This window comes from Taudactylus pleione, unplaced genomic scaffold (assembly GCF_031769625.1).
Source record: "Taudactylus pleione unplaced genomic scaffold, aTauple2 ptg000788l, whole genome shotgun sequence".
NCBI lineage: Eukaryota > Metazoa > Chordata > Amphibia > Anura > Myobatrachidae > Taudactylus > Taudactylus pleione.
The window spans coordinates 2,039,722-2,065,280 of record NW_028285190.1 but is presented as its reverse complement, the minus strand read 5'-3'; the positions used below and the strand labels follow the sequence as shown (position 1 = coordinate 2,065,280).

The window sequence follows — 25,559 nt, the reverse complement described above, 5'->3', positions numbered from 1 at the left end:
TTTCTACTAAACTCAGTGGGCAAAATATACTAAGCAGCGGGTTCTAAACCACGGCGGTTTGGTGTCGGTTTGACGGCGGGTTCTATTCTGTTCTAAACCCCAGGGGTTTGCTGGCGGTTTTGCAGTGGTTTCTAAATGACAGCCCTGTTCTATTCTATTCTAAAATGTGTTTTGACAGCAGTTTTGCAGCAATTTTGGCATTAGTAAATCTGCAGATAGCAAAACCGCCGGTAAACCGCAGTCAAAAAACACATTTTAGAATAGAATAGAACAGGGCTCTCATTTAGAAACTGCTGCAAACCACCACCAAACCTCCAGGGTTTAGAACAGAATAGAACCCGCCGTCAAACCGCCACCAAACCGCCGTGGTTTTGAACCCGCCGCTTAGTCAATTTTGCCCAGTGTATTGAAATCACTTCTTTTGGTAGAGAGGTCAATACTTTCTACCACTGATAATACTATGGGGGCAGATTCACTTGAGTGCGAGGTTCCATCTGCTGGAAACATAACAGGATACAGTAGGAAAATCTTGCTTGGTCTTTGCTGGAACATATATGGCACATGAGCAAGGTTTTCCTATCAGGATAACCCAACTAGTAGTGTTAGTACGAGAAGGTCCGATGGAACCTCATTGCTAATTAAATCTGCCACATAGTCTACAGAACATATGTTCTTTACTAATGGAACAGAACACTTACATATATAATATTATGGGCCTGATTTTGAGCTGGACGCAGCGGCGATGTCGGACGCAGTGGAGCAACATTTTCTTATGCGCATGCATCTGAGTCGCACAACGCATGCGTTCCGATTTTGTATGTACAGAGTCGCAATACAGTATTGGACGCACAGTAGCAGAAATGTAACGGACGTTCCTGGATGGTGACTGGGAGGTAACTGGGATGGCTAAAAAGATGCACAGAGATGTTGGGGTATATTTATTAAAGTGCGGGTTTTTAGAAGTGGAGTTGATGCCCATAGCAACCAATCAGATTCTGGCTATTATCTTTTAGATGGTGCTAGATAAATGTTAAGTAGAATCTGATTGGCTGCTATGGGTAACATGTCCACTTCTATAAACCCGCACTTTAGTAATATACCCCCTTGTGTCGTATAGGAGTTTTACAGGCGTGAGAGCTGGAATGTCACTGAAAGTCGCAGTGTACAAGGGGGGTCTATTCACTAAGACTTGGAGAGAGATATAGGGCCTCATTCAGAGGCGGTCATAGGATGCAAGCGGTCGTTCTGAAACAGGGCGGCCGCTTGCATCCTGAACGACCGCCTCCATGTCGGTCGTTAGGCTGTGGGTTAACACCCACAGCTCTAACGACCGACAAGGGTGATGGTCGCGATGGTCAACCTTAAGCCCCAGGGAGCTTCCTGCTCTGATCGAGCAGGAAGCTCCCCACTGACATCACTGATGATGTCAGTGGGGCCCCCCCCAAACGGCAAGCGCTCCTACTGGAATGCCTCCGTTTGGCTAGGCACGCCCCCGGCCCGCCCAGCAAACGGGGCGAGCTGTCACTCAACATCGACAGCTCGCCCCGTCTGCTACGAGATCCCTAACGACGGATCACCTGTCGTTAGCCGGGTCTCGCGCATGCGCACGATGGAGCCGGCTCCGTCGTGCGCATGCGCTGTTGGGCAACATCGAGTCGGTTGTGAGCTCCTTAGTATCAACCAATCAGCTCCTGTCACTTTACAAACTGTGAAAAATGACAGCTAGGAGCTGATTGGTTGGTACTATATCTCCATCCAATTTATCTCTCTCCAAGGCTTAGTGAATAGACCCCAAAGACGCTGTGCTGCTCGTATAGGAAGCCATACAAACTTGCCAAGTGTAAGTTTTGATGGCGCAAGCTATGATGCGTCTAAAGACGCATCATACGCTAAATGCTGCATCTACGGACTCTGCGAGTGGGCGTCTGAGCCCTCATACATTCAGGCACACAGATTTACAATAGGGAGGGGCTTTGTAGGGTATTAGCATAAAGCAGTGATCAGCAGTCAGGTGAGGCAGATGAGGCAGAGCCTTTCCTGTCATACTTAGGTATACTCCAGAGCAGAGCCATAACTAGACTTTTTGGTGCCCTGTGCCAGAAAGAGCACTGGCGCCCCCCTCATTTTTCAAATAGACATAATGCAACCACAAAAGGGCCATGGCTTCATGGGGAAGGGCCAGGGAAGAGATCGGGGAGGCCAGGAGATGCTGGGGATGAAATAAGAGGAAGCTACAAGTGAGAATGATAATAAACAGAAATTTGACAGGCCCAAACAGCGCCCCTTGAGCTGTGGTGCCCTGTGTGATGGCACCGGCCGCACTACCATAGCTATGGCCCTGCTCCAGAGTTTTGACTATAAAAATGATAAGGAAAAATTTACAGAAAATATTATAAATATCTTCTTTGTATTATTCTAATCATTTTTATAGTCAAAACTCTGGAGTAAAAAGTGTATGGCAGGTGAGTCACTGCCTCCCCTGTCTACCTTTACCACACTTCCCTTATCAGATCCCAGCTCTATATACTGCTGCTCCTCTGTATAATGCACACATGAACCCTTGGGTTCATATATGTATGTGTAAATCTGGCTCTGATACTAGCCAGTGCCTCCCCAGCCATTTACCTCACCACACATAACTGGCATAAAGAAACAGAGGCGACTGAGACAAAAGATGCAGCCGCTACCACGTCTGCATCCTAGTCTGAATCAGGCCCTTTATGTCTAATTATCCTAAAATGTTTGAAGAGAACCTGTCACATTTTGCAGTTTTATTAGAAACTAGTGACTTTAATGAGCATTGGTTATGAAGTGCCTCAGTGATATCAGTGGTTCCTCATGATTTGATATGCTGCATTCTGATATATATCAGTCCAGGCCACAAAATGGCTGCCTCCTCTGTGTGTTTTTTAAGATCAACATAAAACTTACTCTGAAATATGATGCCACTGTTTGTGTTTTCATGTTGGTGGTCTCTCTAGGATGACGGGCATCTCCAAAATCTCCCTGTTGGGATTATACAAATAAATTCAATGTGACAAGTAAGCTCTACAATTAAAACTGTATTTTGAATTTTAACAGTGCACTGTACACATACTGTTCTGTTACTGTTAGTTTTAGTGTTAGGGTTAGGTTTAGGGTTAGGCACTTACCAGGGGGTTAGGGTTAGGCACTTACCCCAATGGTTAGGGTTAGGCACTTACCAGGGGGTTAGGGTTAGGCACTTACCCCAACAGTTAGGGTTAGGCACTTACCCTGACGGTTAGGGTTAGGCACCAGGAGGGAGGGTTAGGCACTTACCAGAGGGTTAGGGTTAGGCATTAGAAGGGACAGTTAGGGTCAGGCACCTACCCCGATGGTTAAGGTTAGGCACCAGGAGGGAGGGTTAGGGTTAGGCGCCAAGGGGAGGGTTAGGGTGAAGATTAGGGTTGGAAAACAAAAAAAACATGTGTCGACCATTTTTGTTTCTACCTTTTTCATGACGACATTTTGACCCTGTCGACCTTCTTACATGTCGACCTTTAGTGTGTGTCGACATTCTGTCCCTGTCGACCTATGTTCCTATCGACCTATTGACTGTCTAACAGCTGTTGTCTATCTAGACATTGTCTACCTTTTTACTGTAGATCTTTCAATCCACACCCGTTCTGTTACGTAGTGCAATGTGGGACATGTCACTTTCATCTTACTATTCACAGGATGAGAGACATTAGTGTTATTCACAGAAACTGCATACTGTCTCCATAATATAATATGATACAATATTTACCTACATAGTACGTATGATAAAGGAAAAAAATATCTCTGTTGAGCTACATAGCAAAGCCAAGCTGACAGACAGCGAACATGGACGAATGTGTTTACCTCACAGAAGTAACAAGATTTGTATAACATTAAGATATCCAGCTTGATAGAAATAAAATAAAAACAAAACACAGAGACCAGGATGTTGTTACAGGAGGTTATCAATGTTCTTGTAGCAAAGACAATATCATTTATCACAAGACATGGTTTTTACCTTGTTGCTGCTGGACGTCTTCTGTGTTGACCACGATTGTGAATTTATTCTTGCCTTGGTTTTCGTATGCGCAAGATTGCCTGCATGTAGCAAGATGCGAAAGTCTTCATTTATTTATCTTTAAACTTTAATCATAAACAATATTAGACAATATATTGTGACTATCTTATAATAACTGTGGGTCTGATTCAAAGTAGCACGCAAACCCGATGATTTGCGTACTACTCCGATGTTAGAAACTTGCACCGGTCTTCTAATGGAATCACATCATATCAGCTCCGCCTCCTCCCAATTGACCTGCGAATTGCAGCATTTTGCCGTGAGGGGCGGGGCTTAAAAAGATGGTGCCTGCTCCCCAGTTTGTCAGAGGGGATTTCTGGGTACTCAGAAACCGCCCCTGCGTGTGCTAGTGAGGCTGCAACCATTTGGGGGTGGGGAATGGGTGAGACTAGTCTGCATTTTTCTGGGAGTACCGTGGCCAGGGTCTGCATCTTCTGACACCTGCCCCATATTAGGTGCAGAAGACCTGAATTTGGCATCCACTGTATATACACATGACTCAGAATAGAACCTACTGGCAATATACCAGAATACACCCACAAAACTTTTCTATTGCATTCGCATTGTTGCCACTTAGTTGCCACCCAGAAACACCCTTTTAGTGGCAACAGAGAAACAGCTGAGATGCACACATTTCTAAATTGCCAGTACGTTTGCAGCCTTGCGCACGCACAGAAACTGGCCCTACATTTTAAAACTATACATAAATGAATACACTAAAATAAAAAATAAGGTATTTTGAATGTCATATTTCATTGCAGTATCTGCAGCCTCATCTGTCCGTGGACTATGGATCAGCTCTGTTCACTCCGTAACACATCATTTAGTTATTGATTCATGGTAACTGCAGTTTGCTGTAGATCAGAGAACATTTTCCTGCTCTATAAATTTCCCTGCTGGTTCTAGATGGGGAGAAGGATGCATTTTTCGAAAACAGATATATATATATGCCAACAATAACCAATGTGCAGCACCTTCTATTTTATTAGAATTACTTTACTTCATCTGTTCTGTTTCAGTAAGGGCAATTTATTGGGATTGCTTTTGCAGAGATATAATTCTCCCCTATTCAGTTAGCAGAGAACATATAGAAACATTTGATATACAGTAGTTATACAGTAATACAGGGAAAATGTGTAAAAAAGAACTAGAGGCTGAATATACTGCTTCTTCTGATCCCTTTATTCATAACAGAAGAAATGTATATACTGGATAATATGAATTCGGATGAACAATGTGTGGTGCTTCAAACAATACCATGCTGCCGGGATATTCTCTCGGTTCCACGCTGGAAACCACAATGCCTTGAGAAGGAATATTTACTTGAAACGCGTTGGGGCTGTTGGAGGAGTGATTGGCCGACTATAGTTTGAGAGAGAAGATCCCAGACTTTTGCAGCATGTGAAGTCATGGAAGGGGTTTCCAGAGCTCTGATTTTACTACACGCCTTGGTGGAGCAAATTTGTTGGGAGGTCTAATTAATAGAAGAGATTAATTTCTTCCCTACGGCTAATGTGTTTCATCATTCCCCACCTCCCACCACTCTCCTCATCCTCTTAATATATGAACAATGTGAACATGGTGCCCAAATATTTATAGGCAACATATCTGCTGACACCAGTAAAAGCCATAGTATTAATTACACAACCTGTCTTTAGATGCTGAATAATAAAGCAGTGTACTACCAGACACCTCAGCTCCAAGATATAAGATAGAAAGTACGGGCACATGGGCCTACCTGGCTACCTGCACCTGCCACGGAAGTGCAGCCACTCCCCCAACATGCTGTGGCCACTCCCCTTACAGTTTTGACCTAGACAAATGGGGCCCACACTTCCCAATGTGACCTGGCCATGACCCACACATATGGCCACACACCCTTTGTCTAATGGTGGCCCTGACCAGGCAGGTACTGTCTCTTCCTCTCTGTGTGCTGGGAGTACGCCCTTCCCAAAATATAAAATTATGACTAATCATTGACTGATTTACAGGGAATATTTAAAGCATTTTTGAATTAAAAATGGAGTTAAAGGATGAGTAACAAAAGATTTACCTGTCTTTGTTAGGGGATTAGTGACTAATATGCGAATGAGATTATTTTCGGATGATCGTAGAAGAAGCACTATGTCAGCGGGTAGAGTGTCTCGGTTCTTTTCTAGGAAGCCAGCTGCATTGTAGAGAACCTTAAGATAAAATACATTGTTAAAATCAAAGAGTAGAACAACTGATTAAAGTGTTTCAATGTGACCGCAGAAATTTCAATTCCTCAAGCAATTTCCTGCAGCAATGAAGAGTTATTCAGTGTGCGCACGGCTTTATTATCGCTTTCTCTCTGTCTGATTTATGTCTGCAAATGTAGTTAAAGTGTTTGACAAAGAATAAAATGTGGAGCGACAGTTATATCTTCCACTGTGGCCACAATGCTCAGGGACTACTTTTTATTATTAGGTGATAGACAAAATCTCATCAAGCGATTCTTGACATATAAATATTAGGAGTCATTATTATTTAAATAGGATTTAAGATTTCACTTAGGTGAATAGTGTTTTTGTAGCTACACTGACTAAAGAACTTTCCATTTGATTTAATACATTGGAGGTCACTGACGAACATAGATGGTTGAGGATAGGAAAAGCGCTGGCATTGGCTCCACGGTTCCTTGATTTGCCAAATTGCATCTAGATTTCTGCAAAGTACAAAGGTTTGGGGATAAAATGGAGCAGGCATAAGGGCAGGCATAAGGGATTGTATTGCTAATTAAGCAAAAGTCAACAGATTGGCTAGGACATGGTAATTGACGGGCCTGGCCACTCATGGGCGGGTGCATGTCTGTTCCCCATCAGTAGCTCTAAATTAAAAGTGTGTGCTATCATGCAGTGTGCACTGTGGGGAACTAGTCTATGTCATCCAACGGGGTGTAATTACGCACCCCTGAGCTTCTGGGCCCCCAGAGTAGCATTGGTCCATGGTATTTTGTACCCCCCATTCTTGGTGTCCTGGGTGCACTGGGTCTCTTATTTCAGAGCTAGATTACAGAAACAAGATTTGGGGTATGGAGAGGGTGCATTTGTACAGCTATTCCTGACTCTGCAGAAACTAGTTTCACTTTGCAAAAGGACTTGTATTTATAACTAACAACGGTATACGGTTCTCTTCCTATAATTTACTCAGTATTCATTTTCCACTTTTATACTAAAGTGTACACGTTACTATACACATTTACCTGAATGGTGGGTTAACCCTCGTGATCTTTTCCCCTGCTCACACTAGGGAAATCACACCCCTCAATGGAGGGCTTGATGCGTAGAGTAGAGTATACTATCACCCCTCCGGGAAGCACCCCTCCTTATCCTCCATTGCATCATCTCAGCTCTTCTGTCCATGTAATGTCAAAGATCCAAGACAGTAACTACTAGCACTGAGACATGAAAATCTCAATACATTAGCAGACTAAAGTGCCAGCATGGATCTGCAGGACAAATGCTTCGTACATAAGGACCTCACTTTGGGAGGTCCTTGTTCACGATGATCTCTACTTAATGAACAACTCTTCATATAAAATCATTACTGATAGCAAGTTACATGCAATTCGTTACACATGCTAAAGTGGGAACTGGGAAACAGCCAAAATACAAACGATGAAAGTAAACTAATTATACTGCTCATATCACTGCAATATTACTATTGTGCTGCCGGTAACATCTCACACATACCAACAAAATGCAGTGAATCAGTCTCTGTGAATGATCAATTGCATATAATTCAACCACAGCTGAAATTCCTTTTATTTCATCTGTATTACAAATTGTTGGATGAATATGTACAACGTTATGCAGAACCCGCAAAGTGCCGTGAAACGAGGAAAAGCTGGGCATCAGGTAATTTAAATGGAAATATGGTGTTTCATGACATGGTAACATTTAAAAGTAACCCTCTGTTTTCAAATAAATACTCAATGAGAAGCTTTCTTCATGGTGTCTTTATCCTTGACACCCAATAATTTGAAGTAAAACAGAATGTCAGCAGTGAGGAGATTAAGCCGAGGGATGGTGCACTGCTGATTTTAACTTTTAAATACTTTTCTCTGCAGATCATGTTACACTGACCTGAACAATGTCAGCGTCACTTAAGTTTTACTCTTGAATTGTATAACATTACTTCCCTTGCGTGAAAATAAAATATGTGCAATCAACAATATTTTTTTATTTATTTGAAGAACAGAGGATCATTTCCTGATATGGTGTTCCTCTAAATCCAACATGTTCTTCACAGGCTATATCTCATGGGTGGTGACAACATATAAAACAAAAGATATCGTATCATAACACTGTATGACTTATAAAGCCACAAGATGAATTTGTTAGTTGAGAGAAAATGTGGAGCTTCTCCAAAAATGTAGGCAAAGAATTGAGATGAAATTACAACTTATCCCCTTTCATATGGTGGGTGTACCAGAATAATAAATGATGCTATCATCCCTTATTGAATGTGAAGGTCGGGTAAAATCCTCAACACAAGTATAAATCACCAACCAACTTTACTTACAGTATATGCATTCTGCCTACTAGAAGGTGAATAGGTAATCGCCTATCAACCCTTGCATATGTGAAAGTACTGTATGTTCCTCTGCAGTTGAACCACACATTACTTTTAGTATTTACAATTAATTTCCGATCCTGGAGGATAAAACTATACTCTGGGCAATCAAACTATACTCCATTCCACATCAGGATAAAGAAAAATCGAAATGCGTCGATCAACAGAGGAGTAGCCGGTGATGTGCCCTTTACCAAAGAGTCATCTGAATGTTGCAGAGTGTCCGGTACTTTGCTCTTTTATTGTTGTACCTTTTTACTAACATCTGGTATGCTTACTTACACTTACTGACTATTCTACAAGTAGTTTTCTGCGATATTCTGAAGTGCCTTGTTAGCATTGCTATTTCTGGTATGAGTTTATTATCTACTGGTCTGTTTGTCATATGATTATTTTTATATGTGTCATGTACAGTATATTTAAGCCTTCTGCTATTAGTTTTTAGTCTACTTTGCTGGTTGTTTAATAAAAACCTTTAGTAATTTAATTCACACAGTGTTATGCTATGATATCTGTTGTTGTATAAATTCTCACCACCGATGAGATATATCCTGTGAAGAACATTTTGGATTTAGAGCAGCATCATACCAGGAAACTATCCTCCATTTTTCATGTCCATAAGGGGAGTATGGTGAAAAACTTTTTTTATTTTCTGAAGGCTTGCTGTTGGTATTCTAAATCTTTGTGCTTTTGCTATACACCTATTTTCCATTGGATTATTTATTTGTATGTAGAAAATAGTGCACTGCATCTGCATTGATTCATGTAAATCTATAAAATGCTGTTTACCCAGTGGTGGTAGAGAAATAACCATCTGGATATATACTGTAATACACTTGCCATACTAGCAATATTAGACTGGTTTTTACATGTGCTTGGGTTAAAATGTTTCAATGTGGTCCTTTTTGGAACCAGTTTGTTGAGACAGTTTGTGAACCCATCCATGGAACCGGTTTTAAAATATGATTTGAACACGATAAAATGTTAAAACCATGTTCAAGCCGGTTCAAATATATGTTCTAACTTGTTCAAGCTTGAGTAACTACATTGTATACCAGAGGATCCCAAACGTGGTCCTCAAGGCTCCCCAACAGTGCAGGTATTAGAGATATCCATGGTAGAGCACAGGTGACTTAATTAGTACCTCAGTCAATTTGAATAACCTCTGTTGTATACTGTGTTCTCCAATGCAAAGTGCACATTCAAACTTGATGGTGAGTTGAGAATAGTGATATCCAGTGTTCAAAATTCCATATTTTAGCTGTGAGCTGCAAATGTGAACTTCTAACCCTGGGTTAAACTTGAAGTTCGAATTAACAGTTTAGTGGTCAAACCACAAAAGAATCCTACACAATTAATTTGACCAGAACTTCAAGAGACAAGCTGAAAAAGCATCTCTCATTTGGAGGCTACAACTTACCTTCCCTGCATAGTGATGAATTCCAAATGTTAAGTCCACTCCCTTTGGCCTCCAAAAATACTTTGATTTCAAGTTATCTTCAAATTTTTCTGTAAATGATATAAATGAATGACTAAAAAGATTTAGCTAGCTAACCATTATACCATTTCTGCTTCCATATTGAGGCAACATAAACAATAGTGACTAGACTGACATAAGAGCCCCTTCTAGTATTTGGTCTGTATGGATTTGTCATAGATGCATACAGTAGTTCAATCAAGATTTTTTTCGAGGTATAGAGCCCTAAGAAAGAAAATGCTCCATGATACTTTCTTGCAGAAGAACCAAGTCACTTTATCCTCTACAATAGGGTTGTATGGAACATGGGAGAAATCATCAGGTTATTATGTGTGAGTGGCACTGGACTATAGGCCTGACCAACCCCCTCTCCACCCCCAAACGGTCACTTCATGTCAATCACTATGTGATGGGACTGCGTACTCCGTGCGATTGCTTCCCAATTGCAGTGGCCAGTTAGCGCACGCGCACTGCGACACATATGCATTGCGCAGACCACAAACATCGCCTGGCTGCGTGCAATCCAACCTGAATCAGGCCTTATAATCACTAGAAGGTTTTAAATATTTTTGAAATAGAAAACTGGGACACCCATGTAATATGTTTTCACAGTCCATTAAATCCAGTTCCTACTTTATTTCATTTGTATAATGTCTTTCAGCTTACTCAGATGCATCAGAACTCTGATATCTAGAGCGTTATGTAATAGGTGCAGATTTCACAAAACAGCTGTGATTTCAGTGAAATTGCCACCAAATTTAAAGCAGCAATCAGTTATAATGGTGCCATTAGTGTTTTAAATGTAGTGACAAACTCTCTGAAATCCTGTCGGTTCCATGAGCAAGAAGTCAGATATCTCATATAAAGTCACAGATGTATAAGGGGATGTGCTGGTTAGGACTTTGAAGAATGAACTGCTAGAAATGCATTTCAATGAGGAGGTGACATGAGAGCTTAAGATACTGGATATGTGGATTAAGCGTGAGGGTGGATTTGAGGAAAATGCCATGGAAGAATGTGATGTTATGAATGGTGAAGGAAATTGGAGGGAGTATTGACATTGTAAGGAAGGAATATGATTAGCTATGACATACAGATGTGTCCTCATATAGCTTTCTTTCTTGCTGAACATAAATTAGAGAAAGTATCTGTTACGGTTTTCCAAGGATACCGTGCGCAAACCCCTAGAACTCACTGGACGAGATCTTCTGCCACTAACAACCACCCATTGTTCCCATAGAGCTAGAAACATTCACCCGTGCTTAGGCATCCACCAGGATGCTCAAAGTAGTAGGGGTTTACACAGATCTCCCAGGTGTACCAGAATAAAATATGACACCAACGAGAGCCGGTAGCTGAGATGCGGCTAGTGCAACACTGGTGGTATAGATGCGGCTAATTTAGCACTGGTGGTATAGATGCACCTAATGTAGCAATGGTGGTACAGATGCGGCTTTTGCCACTGGTGAAGTAATGCAGCTGGTACAGTCTGTGGAATCGATGCAGCTAGTAGCTGGTAGAATTGATGTGGCTGGTATAGTCTGTTGAATTGATGCAGCAAGAAACTGGAAGAATTGATGTGGCTGGTATAGCCTGTTGAATTGATGCAGCAAGAAGCTAGAAGAATTGATGTGGCTGGTATAATCTGAGGAATTGATGCAGCTAGTAGCTGGTAGGATTGATGAGGCTGGTATAGCCTGTTGAATTGGTGCAGCAAGTAGCTGGTAGGATTGATGAAGCCGGTATAGCCTGTTGAATTGATGCAGAAAGTAGCTGGTAGGATTGATGTGGCTGGATGCCGAGGTGCGGCTTGGTTAGCCGTGGTGTGGCTACTAGAGCCGGAGGATACAATGTGGCCTGAGGACCGAGGTGCAGCTTGGTTAGCTGTGGTGCAACTACTAGAGCCTGAGGACCAAGGTGTGACTTGGATAGCCCTGCTGCGACTACTAGGGCCGGAGGTCTCACAAGCTAGTACTCCATAGAACTCTATAGGATACTACAGTAGCTTGTGACACCCTATCATGACTTTGATACCTCATCACGCAATATTTTTGTATCACTCAAAGCCGTGCAAATGTCCAGCTGGAAGGATAGCCAATGAGGGCACATCTCTCTTAAGTTCTAGGTAGCTTGGGATGTCCAAGTTGAGATGGGGAGAAATCATTGGATGCACAGAATAAAAGAGAAATATATCAGGGGCATAAAAGCTAGATTTGGGAGTCATCTGTATAGAGGTGGTAGTAGGGGCTGAAGGTTCGTATTAGTTCTCTAAGAAGAGATATTTAAAGAGAGCAAAGCAGAGACCTGAGTCCAGGATTTAGAGAGACATCAACAGATAGGAGTTGAAAAGGTGCAAAAGGCAGAGAGTCTGAAGGAGACTTTAGAAAGTTAAACCAGGAAAGAACAATGTTAGGAAAAATTAGTGAAGCAAAGAGCATGTAGGAAAAGAGGGCTATCAAATGAATCAAAGAAGCAAAGAGGTAAGGAAGGCAGAATTGAAGTCTCAATTTAGCTATGAGTAGAACATTAGTCATTTTAGGAGAATAGTCTCAGTGGAGGGTAGAGGCTATAAACCCAATTGTAGTGCATGAGGTGTGGTTGATTGGAAAGAAAGTGAGTTAGGCAGTTGTACAAAAGTCACACAAGTAGTGCAAGCAAAGACATGGTGTAGTAGCTGATGATATGTAGAGTCTAGAGATCGTTTCTTGAAAATAGGAAAGATGATAGCATCTTTGATGATATTTGAAAAGTGCCAGTGGAGAGTGACAAGTTGGAAAGGAGAGTTAGTTGCAACAAACAAGCACTGGGGTAGGAGCAGAGTAGTTAGAAGGAAACTGGGGTGGTAGGACAGGGTCACAGAATAAAGTTAGAGAGGAGTGCAAAGCTACCCTTATTAAATAACTGAGGATGTGTAGAGGAATGGAGGAGAATGTGGATGTGGCATGCTGGACATGGCAAGATGTGATTTATTGATGGATGGAATTGATTTGAAGTAGATGTGAACTCATGAAAAGTAAGGGAATAAGGTTTGTAGAGGGGGGGCAGTGAATTTAAGATGGCAAATAGGCAAATTGTGTTGGTCAACTGGGTGAATTTTAAGGACTTCAAGTAGGTTTACTTGGCAAGACACTATAGTAAGATACATTTGTAGTGAAGGAAGGCAGCGTTGGACTAAAATTTTCTCAATTGAATTTAGTGCGACAGGAGCATTTTTGCAGATGGCATTTCTGGTTATAGTGACAGGATTTGTCTTCACCATAGATGTTTTGCAGTGGCTTGAGTTGACTCATTTAGGGCTTTTGTGAATATAGTCTTGCAAAAAGAGACTGCTACATGGACAGGACAAGAGTGGAGAAATGGAAGCTAAGAAGAGGATAGTGTCGAGGATGTTAAAGTCTCTGTGTGAGCATGGATTTGGGTGCATATCAGAGATAAATCCTTAGACCCCATAGAAATAGAGACCAACAATGCCGCTCTAAGCTCCCGGGTCCTCATTCTGCTCTCAAAACAGTAGATTTGGGCCTCTTCTGAGTATATGAAAGTTCAGAGTAAAGTACCAACTGCACATGTACTGGGCTCATCATGTTTACATTGTATACCTGATAAAATAAATTGTTGTGCTAATTAAGCTTTCTGATATTAGGTCACAGCTCTACTATTATAATAATATTGCAACGGTACCTACCTACAAGTGTTTGGTCAGTTGCCCGCGGGAATCTAATTTCCTCATCGAGAAGTGACAGTAAACCCATTGGTTTTTGTAAGAACATATCCAAAAGTGGTCTGTTATCTTCATACTCAATAACTCTTGCATCCACGTCTTCATTTAAATATTCAGTCTTAGGAGAAAAAAAAGTTACATTAATGTTAGGATGGTAAAATATTTTTCACCTCACAGAAGTTACTCCTAGCATTTATGATGAAATAATTGCAAGAGACGACTGCCCGAAGTCAAATTGCACCCTCAAAATGGTTACAGGGTTGGAGAGCCAGCTTTTGTCACATTAAACTTGTGACTTGGAGATGGTATATACAGTACACACTATAAATGAAACATTAACTTATGTGAAAGATAAATTCATATGAGCTTGTCTGAGGAGGGGACAGTATCTTCTTCACATGATGCTCAAGTAGACTTGCACTGTATTCTAGGCGTGATGAATTGAGAATGCCAGTGGACGGGATCCCGAATGTCAGAATGCTGACGCCGATATGGCGTCCCGACCGCCGGCATCCTGAAGGTAAGTATCCGGGTTAGCATAGGTTTAGGCTGGAGGTGGGGGGTTAGGTTTACGGACCTCCCGGGGAGGGTTAGTGTTAGGCACCCACCCAGGAGGGTTAGGGATAGGCTGCAGAGAGAGGGGATTAGGGTTAGGAACTACTGGGGGGAGGTTAGGGTTAGGCACCTCGCTGGGAGGGTTAGGTATAGGGTGTGGGAGGCGGGCATTAGGATTAGGCACCACCAGGGGGAGGTTTGGGTTAGGCACCACCAGGGAGAGGTTAGAGTGAAGCACCACCAGGGGAGGGTTAGGGGGAGGAGAGGGGTAGGGTTAGTATAATTACCGACACTTGACTGTATTTTAGAGATCGGGATGCCGCAGTCGGTCTACTGACTGTCGGCATCCCGTCCACCAGAATTACATACTGATTCCTTCTAGGGAGGCTGTAGCCCTTTAGCATGCCCAACCAGTTCCACAGTAGCTGGAGACAGAAGTTTCATGGATCTGGGTTAACTGATATTCCAGCATCAAGTGGAGAAACGATCTTTGCAGCTATATTAATTAGAGATGTGCGCGGACCCCGGTCTCTAATATTAATGCTGCTGGGAGATGACCCAGTTCAGACGTACAGTAAAGTCTAAAAACAGACACTGGTGTCTGTATTATTTTAATATCTTCCTACTAGTACAGAAACACTAATTAAAATGTATTTAAAATAGGGATCCACTGTGAAATGTAAATATGCTGATAAATATGAAATAATAGATAGAGGGAATACATATAGATAGATTTATATAGATATAAATTAGGGGTGTGCACCGGCCATTTTTCGTGTTTTGTGTTTTGGTTTTGGATCTGGATCTTTCTTCGTGTTTTGGATCTGGATTGGTTTTGCCAAAACCACCCTTCCGTGTTTTGGGTTCTGGGTTTTGTGTTTTGGATATGTATTTTTTTAAAAAAAGCATAAAAACAGCTAAAATCACAGAATTTGTTGGTTTCTCTGCTCCTATGCTATTATTAACCTCAATAACCTTAATTTCCACTCATTTCCAGTCTATTCTGAACACCTCACACCTCACAATAGTGTTTTTATGTCCAAAAGGTTGCACCGAGGTAGCTGGATGACTATGCTAAGCGACACGAGTGGGCGGCACAAACACGTGACCCATCTAGAAGTGACACTGCAGTGGCAGACAGGATGGCAGTTCGAAAAACTAGGCCCCAAACTGTACATAATGCAAAGAAAAAAAAGAAGTGCAAGATGGAATTGTCCTTGGGCCCTCCCACCCACCCTTATGTTGTATAAACAGGACATGCACACTTTAACAAATCAATCATTTCAGCACCAGGGTCTGCCACACAACTGTGGCTGAAATGATTGGTTCGTTTGGGCCCCCACAAAACAAGCTGGCAATTAATGTGTCCCTGCACAAACTGGCTCTACGGAGGCAAGATGTCATCCTCATCCTCCTCATCCACCGATTCCTCACCCTCTTCAGTGTGTACATCCTCATCCTCACAAAGTATTAACTCGTCCCCACTTGAATCCACCACCACAGGTCCCTCTGTACCTTCTGGAGGCTGGTCTCCCTGGAAGAGCTGATAATTAATTTTGATGAACATCATCTTCTCCACATTCTGTGGAAGCAACCTCCTACGCCTTTCGCTGACAAGGTTCCCGGCTGCACTAAACACTCTTTCGGAGTACACACTGGAGGGGGGGCAACTCAGGTAAAATAGAGCCAGCTTGTACAGGGGCCTCCAAATTGCCTCTTTTTCCTGCCAGTACAGGTATGGACTGTCTGACATGCCTACTTGGATGCTGTCACCGATGTAATCCTCCACCATTCTGTCAATGGTGACAGTATCATATGCAGTGACAGTAGACATGTCAGAAATTGTTGCCAGGTCCTTCAGTCTGGACCAGATGTCCAAACTTGGTCCTGCCTGCCCTGCATCACCGCCAGCGGGTTGCTTAGGATACCTAAGTTTTTTCCTGGCAGCCCCAGTTGCGGGAGAAAATGAAGAAGGAGCCGTTGACGTGTCACGTTCCGCTTCAGCTGACAGTGTGTTCCCCAGCAGGTCTTTGCACCTCTGCAGGCTTGTGTCGGCCGGAAAGAGAGACACCACATAGGCTTTAAACCTAGGATCAAGCACGGTGGCCAAAATGTAGTGGTCTGATTTCAACAGATTGACCACCCTGGAATCATGGCAAAGCGAATGAAGGGCTTCATCCACAAGTCCCACATGCCGAGCGGAATCGCTCCGTCTTAGCTCCTCCTTCACTTTCTCCAGCTGCTTCTGCAAAAGCCTGATGAGGGGAATGACCTGACTCAAGCTGGCTGTGTCTGAACTGACTTCACGTGTGGCAAGTTCGAAGGGCTGGAGAACCTTGCACAACACGGAAATCATTCTCCACTGCGCTTGAGTCAGGTGCATACCCCCTCCTTTGCCTATGTCATAGGTGGATGTATAGGCTTGTATGGCCTTTTGCTGCTCCTCCATCCTCTGAAGCATATAGAGGGTTGAGTTCCACCGCGTCACAACCTCTTGCTTCAGGTGATGGCAGGGCAGGTTCAAGAGTGTTTGCTGGCGCTCCAGTCTTCGGCACGCAGTCGCTGAATGGCGAAAGTGGCCAGAAATTTTTCGGGCCACCCAAAGCGTCTCCTGCACGCCCCTGTCGCTTTTCAGAAAATTCTGCACCACCAAGTTTATTGTGTGAGCAAAACATGGGATGTGCTGGAATTTGCCCAGATGTAATGCCCGCACAATATTGGTGGCGTTGTCAGATATCACAAATCCCCAGGAGAGTCTAAGTGGGGTAAGCCACTGGGCGATGATTTCCCTCAGTTTCTCTAAGAGGTTGTCGGCGGTGTGCCTCTTACTGAAACCGGTGATACACAGCGTAGCCTGCCTTGTAACGAGCTGGCGTTTCTGAGATGCTGCTACTGGTGACGCTGCTGCTGTTGCTGCGTAAGGTGATACATCTACCCAGTGGGCTGTCACAGTCATATAGTCCTTAGTCTGCCCTGTTCCACTTGTCCACATGTCCGTGGTTAAGTGGACATTGTGTACAACGGCATTTTTCAGGACACTGAGGACACTTTTTCTGACGTTTCTGTACAGTCTCGGTATCGCCTGCCTAGTGAAATGGAATCTAGACGGGATTTGGAACCGGGGACACACTACCTCCATCAATTGTCTAAATCCCACTGCACTAATGGCGGATACCGGACGCACGTCTAACACCAACATAGCAGTCAAGGCCTCAGTTATACGTTTTGCTTCAGGATGACTGCTGTCGTACTTCATCCTCCTCGCTAAGGACTGTTGGAGGGTCAATTGTTTAGTAAAAGTAGTGGTGTTCCTACTTCCTCTCTGGGATGATGAACGACTCCCAGCAGCAGCAACAGCAGCAGCGGCAGCAGTAGGCGTAGCAATGCAGGATCCTCCAGAGGAATCCCGGATAGGAGAGTCAGTCATGCCAGTGACATGGCCTGCAGGACTACTTCCGATCCTGACTAAGGAGGAAATTGACGAGGAGGGAGTTGACGGTGTGGTTTGCAGGCGCTTGGATACAACAGGACAACGGGATTTAGGTGTCCCTGGACTGCTTACGGTCTTAGCCAAAGTTTCTGAACTTGACAGTAACTTTTTATGAACGCGCTGCAGGTGCCGTATAAGGGAGGATGTTCCTAGGTGGTTGACGTCCCTACCCCTACTTATTTCACCTTTACATATGGTACATATGGCAAGACAGTTGTTGTCCGGATTTGGATAGAAATATTGCCAGACCAAAGAGGTGGAATGTTTGGTCTTCTGCCCAGGCATGACCGTGATGGGCTTTTTCATCCCACGGACAACAACTGTCTCCCCCGGAGCCTGATTTAAACAAACCACATCACCATCAGAATCCTCCTCGCCAACTTCCTCCTCAGCGCCAGCTACACCAGTATCCTCATCCTGTTGTACTTCAACAGTGACATCTTCAATTTGCATATCAGCAAGTGGACTGTGGGTGCTCCTTTCAGCACTTGCAGGGGGCGTGCAAATGGTGGAAAGAGCCACCTCTTCCCGTCCAGTGCTGGGAAGGTCAGGCATCGCAACCACCACCACACTTGGACTCTCCTTGGGGATTTGTGATATCTTCTTAGAAAGCACAGTTCTTCGCTGTGCTTTTGCCAGCTTAACTCTTTTGATTTTTTTAGTGGGAGGAGGGCTTCCATCGTCATGTGAAGCTGAACCACTAGTCATGAACATACTAGGGATCGACCTTAGCCGTTCCTTGCCACTCCGTGTCGTAAATGGCATATTGGCAAGTTTACGTTTCTCTTCAGCTGATTTAAATGTCTTTTTCAAGGTCATTTTCCTGAACTTTGCCATTTGGGATTGTATGTGCCCTCTACTATGACATTGGGCATCGGCCTTGGCAGACGACGTTGATGGCATGTTATCGTCTATGTCATGACTAGTGGCAGCAGCTTCAGCACTAGGAGGAAGTGGTTCTTGATCTTTCTCTATTTTATTTTTATCGGAGAAAGTTTGGTCCTCCATTTATGTTATATCGATTTGATATATACGTGCGGCTAAACACAGAAAATAATTTTTTTTTTGGTTTGGACTGGAGTGTACTTTCGGGGGTTACAGCACCCTTAACGGTCAAGCCAGCCGGCCCTTTACTTATGACACAGGCGTACGCTTGGCACTACTTTGTTGATGCACGTGCGGCTACTGCGCACACAATTCACAAACACAGAAAATAATTTTTTTTTTGGTTTGGACTGGAGTGTACTTTCGGGGGTTACAGCACCCTTAACGGTCAAGCCAGCCGGCCCTTTACTTATGACACAGGCGCACACTTGGCACTACTTTGTTGATGCACGTGCGGCTACTGCGCACACAATTCACAAACACAGAAAATTATTTTTTTTTTGGTTTGGACTGGAGTATACTTTGGGGGTTACAGCACCCTTTAACGGTCAAGCCAGCCGGCCCTTTACTTATGACACAGGCGCACGCTTGGCACTACTTTGTTGATGCACGTGCGGCTACTGCGCACACAATTCACAAACACAGAAAATAAATTTTTTTTTGGTTTGGACTGGAGTGTACTTTCGGGGGTTACAGCACCCTTTAACGGTCAAGCCAGCCGGCCCTTTTCTTATGACACAGGCGCACGCTTGGCACTACTTTGTTGATGCACGTGCGGCTACTGCGCACACAATTCACAAACACAGAAAATAATTTTTTTTTTGGTTTGGACTGGAGTGTACTTTGGGGGTTACAGCACCCTTTAATGGTCAAGCCAGCCGGCCCTTTACTTATGACACAGGCGCACGCTTGGCACTACTTTGTTGATGCACGTGCGGCTACTGCGCACACAATTCACAAACACAGAAAATTATTTTTTTTTTGGTTTTGACTGGAGTGTACTTTGGGGGTTACAGCACCCTTTAACGGTCAAGCCAGCCGGCCCTTTACTTATGACACAGGCGCACGCTTGGCACTACTTTGTTGATGCACATGCGGCTATTGCGCACACAATTCACAAACACAGAAAATATTTTTTTTTTTGGTTTGGACTGGAGTGTACTTTCGGGGGTTACAGCACCCTTAACGGTCAAGCCAGCCGGCCCTTTACTTATGACACAGGCGCACGCTTGGCACTACTTTGTTGATGCACGTGCGGCTACTGCGCACACAATTCACAAACACAGAAAATAATTTTTTTTTTGGTTTGGACTGGAGTGTACTTTTGGGGGTTACAGCACCCTTAACGGTCAAGCCAGCCGGCCCTTTACTTATGACACAGGCGCACGCTTGGCACTACTTTGTTGATGCACGTGCGGCTACTGCGCACACAATTCACAAACACAGAAAATAAATTTTTTTTTGGTTTGGACTGGAGTGTACTTTCGGGGGTTACAGCACCCTTTAACGGTCAAGCCAGCCGGCCCTTTACTTATGACACAGGCGCACGCTTGGCACTACTTTGTTGATGCACGTGCGGCTACTGCGCACACAATTCACAAACACAGAAAATAATTTTTTTTTTGGTTTGGACTGGAGTGTACTTTCGGGGGTTACAGCACCCTTTAACGGTCAAGCCAGCCGGCCCTTTACTTATGACACAGGCGCACGCTTGGCACTACTTTGTTGATGCACGTGCGGCTACTGCGCACACAATTCACAAACACAGAAAATATATAATTTTTTTAGCACTTGGGGGGTGCACCCCTGATGGACAGAGCACCCCCTGGACAACACTACAGCACCCCTTTAGGACTGGGACACTGCACAGGACTTTGGAGTGGACACAGCCCCTATGGAGAACTGACTGCACAACACAGTCCAGCCAGCCCCTATGGACTTTGAAGTAGTGGACACAGCCCCTATTAACAACAGCAGCACAGCACAACACAGCCAGCCCCTATGGACTTTGAAGTAGTGGACAACAGCAGCACTACACTACACTACACTACACAGCCCTAACTCCCACCCTCCCTCTTCACTGTCCACAGCCGAGTGAGAAAATGGCGCCGACGCGGGTACCTTATATAGGATCCAAAACCCGCGAGACTCGGAAGGCGGGATGATGACGTTTTGCCTCGATTTCAGATCCAAGTCAGGCGGGAAAAGTCGAGCCTGTTTCGGATCGGACTCGGATCGGGGGGGTTCGGATTTCAGAAATCCGAACCCGCTCACCCCTAATATAAATAGATAAATAATAGATATTTTTATGCAATTAGATTTCATTGGGAAGTACGAACAATAATACAGATTGGAGAGAACAGGTGAACACAGGATATCTCATTACTGGTGCATATGTTCTGAAATGCAAATACAACACCTAGGGGTTTATGTATTAAGCAGGGAAAAGAGTGGAGAAGTTGCCCATAGCAACCAATCAGCTTTAAAGTAGCATTTATATCATACAAAATAATAGATAGCAGCTGGTTGGTTGCTATTGGCAACTTCTACACTAGTCTACTTCTCCACAATTTTCACTGCTTGGTACATAAACTCCCTAGATACAAATGAAATACTGTGAACATTACGAAGAAAGTTCACTGCAAATTATATTCGGGGGAAATGTAATAAACAGTTGAGGAACCTTACTTAACTTGGTGGTGTAAGGGATATAAGCGAATGGAGGTGGGAGGGGAATGATAGGAGAATGATAATCCAAGAGAGTGATGTCCAGACCACAGCTGTGAGTCATTTTGTGTCATAAGCGGCAGTGTTTTGTTTTATGGAAAAAAATGCCATACTCAGAATAAAAAGGTGCCTGTACTCTACTAAAATTACAAGATGATAGAAGATTTATAGTAACTTCTGCACTCTGGATAAGTGTGAAAGTGGATTTCTTCCTGTTTCTGGAATTAATTATAACAATTGAAGATTACACCAAAAACAATACATGGCTTCACGAATAAGAGAGGAAGTAAATGGGGGAGGACAGCGGGGGGGAGGGGATCAGCATGAGAAAATGGTAAGTAAAGAAGGACTAAGGGCCAGATTCAGCACAGATTGCAACTGTGATCGCAGCAGCGTAATCGCATGCAATGGAGCAGCAAATATATGCTAAAGTCTGCTACCGCTCAGCCAGCATAGTGACGCCCACTGCTGCTTTCACATTTCCGTAATACCTCGCAGTCCTGCGTATACATCAGTAACATCGGAGACCATCATCCAGGGTATCAGTCACTGACATCTCTTTGCGTCCCTTACAGAGACAAAGTGGCACGCCGTCCCCATAGTATGGCATTGACTATTCATTAAGCTCTGAAAACTGAGCTGGACTGAGGGTAGTGATGCAAGATGGTTCCATCCTATAGAAATGAGACCTGGGCCAGATAAACAATGGGGGCAGATGGGACTACAGCTCCAGGCCTCCACATAAAAATAGGCCTATCTTCATGACAGCAAGATAATGCCCAGCTGGCTACAGAACGGGGCCATCAGAAATATGAAGGAATTGGCCCCTTAGCATATAAAGTACTTGTAGTAAGAAACATGGCTGCTGTACTGCTAAAACTTATAACCAATACATACCATATGTTCCAAATAACAAAATAAAGGCCTAACTTTTCCACACTCTTCATTCACCTTAACTGTGCCCAAAAACAGCAAAGCCCTATCTTTGATCACAAAATTATTTTCTACCTTAGTCATTGTACTAGTGAGCAGGTAGCATTTATTTTCCTAAGAGTGATTACATTCTCCCTTGTGAAGGTTGTGAGTGCAATGATTAAAGGAATTAATTACGAGTGTATCCAGAATACCGCTAAAGAAACTCCAAAAGGGCTGAAACTGGTTTCTTATTTTTTATTTCATCATTTATATTATAAACATTTTATACCTTGGTAGATGGGCTCAGGGTGACTATACTGTACTGACATATTTTCAATTTAATCTAAGGAACAACCTGTCAGGTTTCTCTTCTGTTTTGTCCTCAGTCACAAAGATAAGTGTTACAGTATCTGTTGTTGAAGTTAGGTTCATCGTGAAGCCAATAATAAATCTATGACCATTATGGGAATATTCCTTTTGGGGAAAAGCTTGTTACGTTACGGTAGAATATATGCACGCATCAGCAAATCTATGGCAGTTAGGGCAGTAGGTTGGGGTCAAGGGGCAGCAGAGGCTCCTTTTTCAACAGCAAACTTGCATGAATGAATAAGAAATATTGGAGGGGCCACCCTAGTGTTATCTGATGGATTCAGTGAAGCTAGAGAATATTCTGTGTAAAAGAACTATGTTGTGTATGGGTAGGTCTTAGGGCCTGATTCAACAAGGATCGCAGTTGCAAAGACGCATGCAATCGGTTGATTAATTCGCATTGCACATGCGTATGCATCACAGTGCACTTGCGCAAATTGCGATGGGAAATGCATTTACAGAGGCTACGCAAACCCCGAGCACAGTGATTGACAGGAAGTGCCGTGGGTGGTGACGGGGGGGGGGGGGGTTGGGCGAACGTAGGCATGCCAGTGCGTTGGGACACCATTGCAGGGGCATGCATAAATTATCCATTGCAATTCCATACGCAGCCTGAGGCCTCATAGCGTGACCTGACGTTAGCAATTCCTGAGTGAGGTCTGACCTGCCTTAACTGTGCGTATGGGTTCGCTGTTACTCGGTGTTACCGATTATTTCGCTATGTTGCCCAAGTATACGGATATGGGTGTCCTTATGGTAAGCTGCGATCGCAATGCGATTGCAAACATTTGCATTTCACCACTAATATTAGCAACTGCGGGGGTGCGTTGTAGCAGAATAGCGATCCTTGCTGAATCAGGCCCTTAGAGTGCTAATTACAGACTCCAGTGAAATACTGTATAGTAGTTTTAGCTTTGGTGATATGTACAGCTGGGATATGTGTCTAATCTATTCAGGACAAACCTGTAGTTTCAGCCTGATTGTTGGAATAGTAGACAGGATTGCTCTCTGGTACTACACTGCAAGATCAGTGGGATTGTTTATAACTAGAGATGTGCGGGTTCAGTTCCCAGAGAACCGACATCAACCAAGTCAAAGTTCGGAATCACTTTGGGGTACAGAGTCGAGCCAAGTCCCGCTTTGTATCTTGCCGCGGTTCCAAACTCAGATTTAAAGACCAAACTCAGATTTTTTACTGTTTTAAAAAAAAATAAAAAAATACAGATCCAGTACCAAAAGAAGCGAGGGTGAGTTTGCAAAACCAAAACATGAATATGAATCCGGATCCAAAACCAAAACATGAGGTCGGCACACATCTCTAATTATAACTTGTTAACTTGTTGCATTATTTAAAGAACATTGTAAAGATTAATTAAATATAAATTATATAACAATTTTACAAAGTTAGATACAAACCATGAAACTTAACTTAGGGGTCTATTTACTAAGCAGTGTTAGGAGTCAGAGTGAAAAGTGATAAGAAAGTGATAAGGTGCCAGCCAATCAGCTGTCCCTACACTGCCACCAGTTACCTAGCTTTCCTGTTTCTACACTGAGCCATCTCAGTGCTATTCATCAGTTATTCAACTACTCCATAACCTCTCTGGATTTCATCATACCAGTATCAATTTGTAACCTGATATCCTGTCTGCAGCGTCACAGTAACCATTTGGATTACAAATACTTTTTATTATTTCTGTCACTACCTGGACATTAACCACTCTTGCTTCACTTCAGTTTCAAGTCATCACCTCCCCATCTATATTCTGGACTTTATATTATCAGTGTACATGTCTTCAAGTTCACCCATTAAAAAAAACACTTTTCAGTTTAAATCTGTTCCGGTGTCCGGTGTGCAGAGGCACACATCAAAACTATTCTAAATATCTTAAAATATAACTTAAAATATAACTTTTAATTAGTCCATCTCATAAAATCAGAAAAACAGCATAAATCAACACGTATAAGCTCAACAATTCATTTGCATAAGTCCTTATTGAGGAAATATGGCAATAAATATCACAATAATTGACTAAAAATGAAACAAATGAATAAAAATTGTAAATTCTTGTATACATACACTGTGTTAAATAAGGATTGTATTTACCACCTAGGTAAATATCGGCGAATATATTGATGAAGATATATAGATAAAGTGTAAAATACACCCGATATATGCAGATAGTTAGTTGTTTAGTGAGGTGTCCCTCAAACAACTGGAAATATGATTATACAGTCAGGTGCATAAATATTGGGACATTGACAGAATTTTCATATTTTGGCCTCTATTCACCACCACAATGGCTTTGAAATGAAACAAACAAGATGTGCTTTAACTGCACATATAGGCACATATAGAAACCGTTGTAATTCCTACACCGTTCACCTGATTTGGATGTAATTACCCTCAAATTAAATCTGAAAGTCTGCAGTTAAAGCACATCTTGTTTGTTTCATTTCAGTATCAATACTGTAGTAAATATTCTCAGGTAAAATGCATTAAAACCTATTTGTTTAGAGTATGGATAGGAAATACAGTAGCTGTGTATTTATATGCACTGGGATCTGCTTTCCCCAGTCTTGCCTTGCATGTGACTGGGAATGAGAGTCCCGTGCAACAGCACAGTTAAAGAACAATAGGTCTGTTTCTACTGCCTGCACTGGCTCAGAGCTGAACCATTGCAGGGTGTCAGCGTTAGAGCTGTAGCTGGTGAGAGAATAGCGGAGGGGAGATGAAGTATCTGAT

General features: G+C 43.0%; 1 protein-coding gene across 1 annotated transcript in view; it reads right to left on the bottom strand.

Annotated features, from left to right (window-relative positions):
• Positions 1-25,559, bottom strand: part of MYO3A (myosin IIIA) — a 210,841-nt gene that overhangs the window by 78,436 nt on the left and 106,846 nt on the right. Inside the window, exons 19-23 of the mRNA XM_088457809.1 lie at positions 13,837-13,990; positions 10,095-10,183; positions 6,132-6,261; positions 4,019-4,098; positions 2,932-3,006 (exon numbers count right to left, since the gene is read on the bottom strand). Of these exons, the coding sequence (XP_088313935.1) occupies positions 2,932-3,006; positions 4,019-4,098; positions 6,132-6,261; positions 10,095-10,183; positions 13,837-13,990 (528 nt within the window). The remainder of the gene's footprint in view (positions 1-2,931; positions 3,007-4,018; positions 4,099-6,131; positions 6,262-10,094; positions 10,184-13,836; positions 13,991-25,559) is intronic.